This window comes from Corvus kubaryi, unplaced genomic scaffold (genome assembly GCF_017639235.1).
Source record: "Corvus kubaryi isolate FWS band 111438036 unplaced genomic scaffold, C.kubaryi_AGA036_p1.0 37395, whole genome shotgun sequence".
NCBI lineage: Eukaryota > Metazoa > Chordata > Aves > Passeriformes > Corvidae > Corvus > Corvus kubaryi.
The window spans coordinates 4,607,251-4,617,454 of record NW_024581134.1 but is presented as its reverse complement, the minus strand read 5'-3'; the positions used below and the strand labels follow the sequence as shown (position 1 = coordinate 4,617,454).

Below are 10,204 nucleotides of genomic sequence, written 5' to 3'. Positions count from 1 at the left end.
TTTGATAACAGATAGACCTTCCTTCAGAACCCCCAGTGGGAATCCCTCTCTTTTGTGAGGTATTTGATAACAGATAAACCTTCCTTCAGAACCCCCAGTGGGAATCCCTGTGTTTTGTGAGGTATTGAAGTGTAGCCACTTTAGCTGGGGCTCCTGAAGTATCCACCCTGTTCAGGAGTTGGCAGTGAGTGCTACACAAAAATCTCATTGCCCTGGGAGTGTGCTGGGTACTGCATGTTTCAGTGATTTTGGTGCAATTTCTCAGAAGGGTTTAGATATTTATTTAGGACTGATCATATTTGGGGCTGGTGAGTCACACACACAATGGAATTACTGATGTCCTGCCTGGACTTACTTTCAGTTTCCCAGTCTTTGAAAGGCAACAAGTCTGATTTTCTAATGACAGAACTCACTTAACACCCTTAAACAGCCCGGGGATTTGATCCACTGTATTTAGTTAGTATCCCTTGGAATGAATGTAAGATTCTGGAAGTACCTGGTCTCTTCCCCAGGCTCAGCCTCTCATCAGCATTATAGAATTTTCCTTCCTGGTCATTTCAAGCTATTCAGTTTAGCTGTTCATCCACTCCTACTCCCTTTCCCACCTTCCTGCCCTTCTCCTTGGGGTGTGTTTTCATCCCAGCACATGCAAATTCAGGCATAAAATTTCAGTTACTGTCCATGGGATCTGGCCACTTACTCTGTTAGTACTTTGAAAATTCCCCTTTCTGTCCAGATTATCTAGAGATGGTTTTGGATCTGCTTCTCTGCACTTAAGGGAGGTTTCTGCCTGCGCCCTCTGTTTTCAGAGCAGGGTGCTGGAGCAGTGCAGCCTCTGCTGCTCAGATCACATCTCAGATTCCCAGCTCACCCTGCAGTTCTTCACTGCTCTGCCTTCTGTCAGTGCCTCATTTCCAGAGGGTGATTTAATTCAGGTATTGCCCTGTAAGAGTCTGGATGTTTTCCAACTGCTTGTCTGGTCTCATTTGTAAGTGTTTAGCTGTCACAGAGAACAAAATACTCAGTTCCAGCTGAGTGCAGTGCTTGATGCAATGGAAGGCCTCTGTATCCCAGTGTTATCTCTGGGCCAGTTGATTAAAAGGCTCTTAGCAGCAGTGCTGGAAGGCATTTATGTTATCTTAGAGCCATTACAGATTACTCTGGCACACACCACCATAATCTAGAGATAATCTCTCTGTTGTCCCAGCACTGAGGCCTCCTTCGAGGTTTATCTGTGCAGAGAGGGATTGTGACACTTCCAGTCCCTTTTGATAAGGCAATTTAAGCCGAGTCTATGTGTGTTCTACAGTCACCTGCTGACTTCTAGATCATTACCCATTAAGACAGCTGAAGTGTCATCAGAAGAAGGTCACAGCTGCAGAGCTGTCATCAGACCAGGAGAGCTTTCCTGGTTCCACTTGTTCTCCTCCCACCCCTCCATGGCCTTGGAACACGCTGAGGGGGTCACCCTGCATATGGTTCAGCAGGGACAAGAATTAAAATGTGCCTTAGAGGGTGTTGCTGCACGTTCATATCTCACTTTTTAGGTTCTTTCTGCAGAGGCTCCTTACAACCCCATGGACTCTCCAGGGCCCTGTGCTTTCTCTGCTGCAATAGGTGACACAGAACTCAAATAAGAGCTTGGGACGGGGCCTTGTTCAGCAAAGCTCTAAGGCAGAGGGATGTGGATGGGTCTGTAACCAAGGCAAGCTCAGTATCTACCTCAGAGCAAAGCTCAATAATTTGCTTTTTAGCAGCAATCGAAGGAGAAGGGAGGAGGGAACTGAACCAATGATGATATTCCTCTCCGTGCTGCAGGGAATTCCAGCTTAAATCTGAACACGTGGTGCACGTGGTACCCATCTGTGCACTGCTGCAGGTTTATGTTTCTATTTATTTTCTTCACATTTAAATGTCTTTGAGGATGGAAGAGTACAGCATCTGTCTAAACTTGGGGTAAATAATGTCTTCTTCCCCCCACTGACAACTCAGGTTTGCCCTCTGCATGCACAAAGCAAAATTTAAAGGAGTCTCTAATAATGAACAAATTAATTTAATTCCTTGTCATATAAAGAAACACCTGTCTGACCTTCTTTCATTCATACTTACTTATGAACTGGTCTGGTAGTGATTTTTAGTAATATCTGATTTAGTAAGATGGGAACTGCTGCTTAAACTTGAGATAAATTCCTTTGATTTGTCTTAAACCCAAGTTGACTCAAGTTTCCTGTGAACAGTTTGGATAAAATATTTGCATGTTAAAGGTGCAGGAGTCTTTCTTAGCTGTTTTTTACTGGGTATTCAGGAAAACTGAGAAGTCCAAAATTAGCATTCCTGTCATTCTTACATTAAATAGGAACGGTAGATGCAGAACAAAGTGCCTTTTAAACTATGATTTGAAAGATTCCTTCATTTGCAGGCCCTATATAAAGATGTTTGAAATTTACAGGCACTGTTGAGGTAAAAGAAGAATCAAAAATTATCTAAGACCCCGTGTGGAGTCTGTTAGTTTATTTTTTAAATCTCACTCCTGATTTATAGCTAGATAAATTTAATCTTTTGTCTTTTGCTTTCAAATGAGGTATTCTCTGCTGACTCCAGTTATTTCATAGCTTCATCCCAGGCTGTCCTTTATGTGAATCAGATTCACTGAATGGTTTTGGTTGGGAGGGACCTTAAAGCTCATCCCATTCCACCCCCTGCCATGGGCAGGGACACCTTCCACTATCCCAGGGTGCTCCAAGCTCCATCCAACCTGGCTTTGGACACTTCCAGGGATCCAGGGGCAGCCACAGCTTCTCTGGGCACCCTGTGCCAGGGCCTCCCCACCCTCACAGGGAAGAATTTCTTCCTAATACCTACTCTAAACCCACCTTCCTTCAGCTTAAGGCCATTCCCCCATGTCCTATCACTAGGATTACCATTTTCATCAGTACCTTTTATTTGCCTGATACTTTTGGTTTTAAGATCCTTATTATTAGCATTAATTTTCCACCTGTGAATTGCTGGCAGTATCTGTTACGTGGAGAACTCTCCTTCCTCCCCCAGATGTATTTCCATTTGCCCCCTTTGTATGCACATATTTCCCTGGTGATGGCTTTACCCTCAGTCTCCTGAGGCAATTCCAACAGCTCTTCTCTCTCCTCTCTCCTCCCAGTACATCTTTGATGTTAAGAAGGCCGAGGACAAAGTGTTGGTCTCCTTACAGCAGGAGGATCGCCGCAAGTACAAGAAAGAAGGGAAAGGAGACAACATCACAATTGGCTTTGAAATACTCAAGGTAGGCAGCCAAACTCCTGGTGCAGAGTTTGTTCAGTTTGTTTAACACTGCTTTATCCTGACAGTGAGATCTCTGGCAGACAGAGCCAGGATTATCCTGGGGTCTGGCTCTGCCTGTGGGCACTGCACAGAGCTGGCATTGCACAGGCCATGGGAACTAAACTGAATTTAGTTCAATTCAAACTCTATTTGATTAAATTTCATTTATTTGAAATAAGTCGGTTTTGCCCCTTGCAAAAGAATTTTAAGTGCTTCTCCTACCCCCAAGCTTTCTAGAGAAAGGCAAAATAATATTGATGCCTAAAACGTGGAAGGTTTTTTCTCCTCACTGGAGGCTTCTGCCTCCATTTCATCAGCAAATACAGCCAGGTGAATGAGGTTGAAAAGTCTGCAGTTTTTCTGTTGCCACTTAGAAAAAAAGAGTGTTTTCAAAAGCTGGAGTAGTGAGCAGGAAATGAATATATGGGAAAAGGAACCACAGGGCTCCCAAAAGGTAATTTAATTGCACTCTCAGGGCCAATTGAGTAAAATGAAAACACCCAGACTCAGAGAAGGAGGGAAGTGAAGAAACAGCAATTTTTCTGCTCTTTCACTGAGGATTGGGGTAATCCTGACATCTGTTGCTACAGCTCCTGGGACTACATTAAATCTGTGTCCCTACCCTGTTGGTTAGACATGCTGACATCTGCATCACACCTACTCATTTGCCAATCACCTGTTAACCACATATATTGAAAAGTGTCATTGCAGAAAGCAGAGTATTTACCTTGTCTTGTTCATGCCTGCAATTTGGAAAGGCTTGAAAGAGAAAATCACACCTTCATAAAAGTTTCAGGGCTCTATTTTTATTTCTGATCAATAATTTTTCTATTTTAGACACATTCTAACACACCAGGCTCATTAGCATGACTAAAGGCCTTTGGAAGAGAAGTGCCAGAAAAGAATGAAGGGCTGCCTTTGCCCCAAGAGCTGCTCGAGAGAAGGGTTTAGGTTTTAACTGTGCTCTGGCAAATACCAGTCCCCTGGAGAGGATGTTAAGAGTTAAGCACAACTTGAAGGCTTAGAACAAAACATGAATGGTTATTCTGTGGCTTTTGCATTCAGGAAAGGGCAAGGAAAATACAGCTGTGTGCATCTGGATTGGGAGCCTGCTGTGAAAGGCTGGAGTGCTCTCTCCACGCTAGAGAAAGGAGGCAGAGGGATCTCAGCCTTGTCTGAGCAGGTGCAGTCCTCAGGGTGTGTGTCCATCTCTGGAAGTGTTCCAAGCTCTGCAGTAGCATCCCACCTCTTTTAGTGGGTTCCTGTCTTTGCCAGCCCCAAACTTTCACCTGCCACGGCTTAAACGGATGAGAAAACACTTGCCGAATGATTTGTCTTTACTGCACGTTGTGTTTTATGGCCATGAAAAGCTGTGTGGTGCTCAGGGAGAATCCTGCCTGTTAGCCCTGCTATCCCTGCTGGCATTAGTCCCTCTCCTGCTGCAGGTGGAGGATAACAGAAGGTACAGGCTGCACAAGCTCACGGTGCAGGAGAGAGTGGCCACGTCTCCCTACTCCAACACACGCAGCGTGTTCCTGAGGAGGACCCTCCAGCAAGGCCGCTATGTGCTCATCCCAACCACCTACATCCCAGGGGTCCCTACAAGGTTTATCCTGAGGCTCTACACAGATGTGCCCTCAAAACTCAGGTGGGTGGCACTCACAGCCCACAGGCTGCAGCTCCGTGGAAGGGGCTGCCTGGTTGTCCTCTAACACCTCCGACTCGCTGGCTCATGTGGCTCCAGAAATGGCCCTGGAGACATCAGGGGCACCTCTGAGAATCTCCAGGTTTGTGCATGGTCAGGTGACACTTTACTGTGTCGTAAATCGAGTCTCTCCTGATGGGAGAGAATTTGCTGAAAGTCCTTGCAAGGAGTTTAAAAGATAAAGCGAGACGTCTTCTGTAGTTTCAATGCTTCCAGATCGTTGTTTATTAAGTTTTATCAGAGGAACTGAGCCACTAGCATGACCCAGGTACAGCATGGAAGGAGGAAAAGTAGGAGTGAGAGCCAATTATCAAGATTTACACAGCCTTTTAAAGATATTTTAACCAATAGTTACTAAAAATGTACATTATTTTCAGTTTCTTACCAATTATTCAGTAACACGACTAGGAACTGCAGAATTCTCTATCCAGTCATTCCAAACTACTTCTACTGCAGAACATGGAGTAGTAGAAGAAGGAGAAGAAGGTTTAGAGAACAACAACAATCCTCCATTTTGATATTTTTAACTCTTATCTATTTCCTACATAGAGAAGCCCAAAACCTCTGAATTTTTCACCCTGTGACAATCTTACATAGTAGTCTATCCCCTAATTCACACCACCGTATTTTCTAGTTCTTGTCTGACTGTTGGTAATTTTTTCCAAGGTTTGAAGCTAAAACAATGTTGTTCAGGGGGGTAAGAACCCTTAAAAACAGGCAGAGAAATGTTCTTGGCACTCTGGGTTCCTACAATCAGGAGATGTTTTGTTAGGGACCACATGGACAATTAATTTAGGGTCTTTTGGCTTTTTTGTTTGGCTCTTGTAGTGGCCTCCAGTTCCAGGTCAGGACACCGAGCACTGGTGCTTGTGGTTACAGCTGATACTTGTTGTTTCTGTGACCATCTCCTCTGAAACCAGTGGCTGCTGCAAAAGTAGAACCAGTGCTTCATGAATCAGACCCACTGAATTTATTTCTTGATTTGATAGTATTTTCCCTTATTTAAAACTGGGGTTTTTTCACCACTTTTGCTCCCACGCCAAAGATAACACAAATCTGTTTTACTTTGCTTTGCTCTATTTTTATTTCTTAAATCTGTCATTTTTGCACCACAGAATTCAAAAATGGCAGATGAGGAAAAACTACAAATCTCATGTCCTAAAACCACCAGATTTCCACAACCATTGATTGTTTGCTTGACATTCTTTGCTTTGGTTGCCTTTTCCATGATTTTTCAGGGAGCTGAAGGCAGATAGGCCTAAAATGACGTGTTGGAGTCTTCTTTGTGGCTACCCACGCAGAGTCACCCAAATCAAAGTCCACTCTGCAGAGGGTTTGCAGAAGCAAGACAGATCAGGAGGTAAGTGGAAAAAGAGTCTGGAAGAGTGGAATTGGCTTTTCAGTCCTCTGAAGACGATTTGGGTTGATAAGTAAGCAGTCAGAAATTATCCAAGCAGAGGATTTATGAGTGGAGAGATCAGATGAATATGGGGATGCAAGCAGCAAGTTCTGGGCAGGTGCATAACTGGGCAGGAGTAGCCAGACCCTCCTGAAGAGCTAATTGTGGAGATTAGTAAGGTTCTTCTGTCAGGATTACGTGTTTTCTAAATGCTTCATTCTGGAGCTTCTGAGGACTGAGACTGGCAAACTGCCCTGAAAACATCAGGATGTCTCTAGACCCTGACACTGGGGCTATGCAGGTGCAGAAAGTAAGGGCAGCCTGAACAGAGATACCTTTTTTGTATCACTGGAGCTCAGGGATTTGAGACTGGAGTGCACTGATCTTCACAAAACCCCATCGCTGTCATCTCAGAGTTGTGCTCAGTACAAATTTCTGAGTAACTGCATAAACAAAACTGAAGGAGAATGAGGATTGCATAGCTCAGTGCTGCTTGTCATCAGAGCCCTGCTCCTGGCCAGAGGAAGTTTATTTAATCTTTATTTTAAATGTTTATTGGAGAACTCCCCGTGGTGCTGTCTTTGATCCATTGCCCTGTCTGGACAAAATAATGGATGGTTTGCTGTTGTCAGGAGTAACGGCCCAGACTCAGTCCTGGATGCTCCTTGTGGAAGTACCTCTCTCCAAGTTAGTGTGTTCTGAAGTGGATCCAGCTGTCTGGGAGTCAAGCACGGGGGCAGGTCTGCAGGATGATGAGGAAGCTCTTTGTGCTTGAGGATTTTTCATCTCTCATTCCCAAGCCTTTAAATGTTTCAAAAATTGCTCTCACTACTGTCTGTCAGGCCTTTTTCCCGAGTTCCTCTTTGAGAACACATCAGCTTTTGCACCTTTAAATCTTCCTGCTGACATTCCATGTTGGATTTGCATACTTAATTGTCTTTCACCACTTATATTCTAAGCTGAGTGTTGAGGCCCGTGGTGTGTGACAGCCCTGGAAGCAGAGAATCTTTAGTGGAAGCTGCCTTGGGAGCAGCCTGAGAAGCAGAAGGAAGGAGAAGCAGAGATTCACCTGTAAGAGGCAAAACAACTTGCTGTGATTGCCAGGGCAGTGCTTTTGTCTCAGCACTGTGCTGTTTGTCCCGTGCCCTTTTCCATCGGCTGAGGGTGTCAGAGCTCTCTGGGTGCTGGTAAGAGCAGTAGAGAGGAGAGGGAATGCATCTGGGAACATTCCCTCAAGAATGTTTTCCATTTCCTTTTGCTTTGGTACAGTGCTGAAGGATGTGGGTGTTAGATCCTCAGTGCAGTTCTCAAAAACCCAAAAAGTAAGCCTTAGACTACTGATCACAGATTTCTTTAAGCCTTAGAAATGTCATTACTGTTCAGGTGTTTCTGGCTTTTACAGATTCACACATTTTCCTATGCACTGTTCTTTTTTACAACTTCCCAAAGCAGCAGCATGGCCAGGACTGAGGCAAGAGAGCTCTTGTGGGGTTCAGGGCAGAGCTGGAGCCATTTATGTGCCCCAGAGCTGAACCCAGCCCTCCTTCCACTGCCAGAGCCCTTTCCTGAGTAGCAGCTCCAGTTTCATCCCCAGCTCATGGCCAATACCAGGACATTGCTTTTCCACTCTAGCAGACCTTTCTGTTTTTCATTTGTCCTGTAAATAAACCAGGCACGGAACTGGGCCATGCATAGCTGAGAACATCTGATCCCCCCTGTGCTCTCCCATTTCTTCCTTTTGTTCTGGAATTGGAGCCAGTTTTCCTAAAACAACTGACCCATCCAGCACTGCCATCATGGGGTCGTGCCGTGCAGGAACATTTTGTGTCCGTCTTCCACCTCCCTCTGTTTCGAGGTTTTGCTGAGAATTTGAATGTTTCCTTCAAATATTCTCTTTCCTGCCACTTGGGAGTCCCCTCGTTAACTGCTCCCTCATCCCTCCAGCAGATGTGCCTGTCACCTCTTTAAGCTCTGTGTCCTTTCCCCACCCCTCCTTATGCTCGCTATCTCTTAATTACTGTTAATGATCGGGTGTTGCTCTGCTCTTTGCCCTCGGACAAAGCTGTTAACACCATTGGGGTGCCAGGCAAGACCCCGTTTTAATCAGATCCATTTTCCAAATCGCTTTGCAAAGAGGGCAGCTTTTCCACCCCTGATCAGGCAGTGCGGTGCCACCCCATGCCCCAGAGCTGAATTCGCACGTTCAGTGACACGGAAGGCAATTGCCCATCAGCAAAGCCAACATCCTGCTACCTGCCATGGAACTGTGAGGGGTTCTCAGGGAAACGGCCCTCGGCAGCTCTGGCCAGGTGTAACCACGGAGCAGCAGATGGAAAAATCTCTGTCTGCCTTGTACGTGGTTGCGTCTGGTTTGGATGCAGCTGTTTTGTGGTTTGTTCGTGTGAGATGTTGATACCTGATCTTGTAAATGAGGGATGTGTTGGAGAGAAATCATCTGGGTAGGGATTGTTAAAAAGCTGAAGTTGCCTAAAGTTGTGCTGCCTTCTGGCTGTGGTGGCATTATTGAGTAGATGGTTAAAAAATGTGTGTTAGAAACTATCACGAGCCTGACTTAGACTTATAGATGCTCAAGGTTTATTTAAAATCTGTATCTGAGAGGTAACAAGGTGTGGAAAAAAACCTGATATTCTGTCATTAACAACAGAAATGGACAGAGATAGTTGTGTTGAAATACAAAACTTTTTAAACTTTGTTTAATTAAAAGTTAATTAGAAAGTGGAATGGCCCATTCTATTTGAATTTAAAGACAGGTGTTTCCAAATCGGTTCTTGCTCCTTATTGGAAAGGAAAGAAAATATCAACTTTAATAAGAGATAAACATGTTCAGTGTAAAACCAACAAAGAATTCCTAAAATGTTGAACAGTTGCAAGGGGTCATGTATGAGGTTTAGATGGGATATTAGGGAGAAATTGTTCCCTGTGAGGCCCTGGCACAGAGAAGCTGTGGCTGCCCCTGCATCCCTGGAAGTGTCCGAGGCCAGGTTGGACAGGGCTTGGAGCAACCTGGGACAGTGGAAGGTGTCCCTGCCCACGGCAGGGAGTGGAACTGGATGGTCTTTAAGGTCCCTCCCAACCCAAATCATGCCATGATTCTGTGTTTTCACCTGGACAGGGAGCAGTGGCTGTGACTTGCTCTGGTGCCCTGTCCTGTGCTCAGTGGCAGCGCTGCTGCCAGGCACAGGAGGGGATTGTCTCAGCTGCCATCCTGTGTCCCCAGAGCTGTGCTGCTGATTGTGTTCCAGGAGCAGATCCCTATGTGCTCATCAAGTGTGACAACCAAAGCAGGCGCTCCCCGGTGCAGCACAACACCACCAACCCCGTCTTCAACACCCAGGTGATCTTCTACAGGAAGGACATCGACAGTCCTGTCACCATCCAGGTGAGACAGCCACGCAGGGCAGCTGCTGAGGGCAGGGAGGGCAGCACAGCAGCATCCCTGGGCTTCACTGGGCCAGCTTTTCCTTCGTGTGACTGATACCCAGGAGAGTGAGAAGCTCTGCTCCCTCTTGCTGGGCTCTGCCTGGAGCTGTGCTGCTGCTTCTCCTCCATAAACACCGGCTGATGGCACTATAGAGATCAGAAGGCATGTTTCATTCCAAGGCATGTTTCATTCCAAGGCATGTTTCATTCCAAGGCTTTGAAAGAATTTGCAGAATTCCCTTTTGCCCCATGTGGTACCTGATGAAACAGAGAAAAGCCAAGTGTTGTCCAGAGTCAGTGTTTGGAACAAAACCAAAGCTAATGCTATTATTAAGACGTTT

General features: G+C 45.5%; 1 protein-coding gene across 3 annotated transcripts in view; it reads left to right on the top strand.

The window, feature by feature from the left end:
- Positions 1-10,204, top strand: part of CAPN6 (calpain 6) — a 49,327-nt gene that overhangs the window by 35,351 nt on the left and 3,772 nt on the right. For all 3 annotated transcript variants that reach the window (XM_042039977.1, XM_042039979.1, XM_042039978.1), the window contains exons 10-13: positions 3,158-3,280; positions 4,764-4,966; positions 6,262-6,383; positions 9,686-9,822. In XM_042039977.1, coding sequence (XP_041895911.1) covers positions 3,158-3,280; positions 4,764-4,966; positions 6,262-6,383; positions 9,686-9,822 — 585 coding nt within the window. The remainder of the gene's footprint in view (positions 1-3,157; positions 3,281-4,763; positions 4,967-6,261; positions 6,384-9,685; positions 9,823-10,204) is intronic.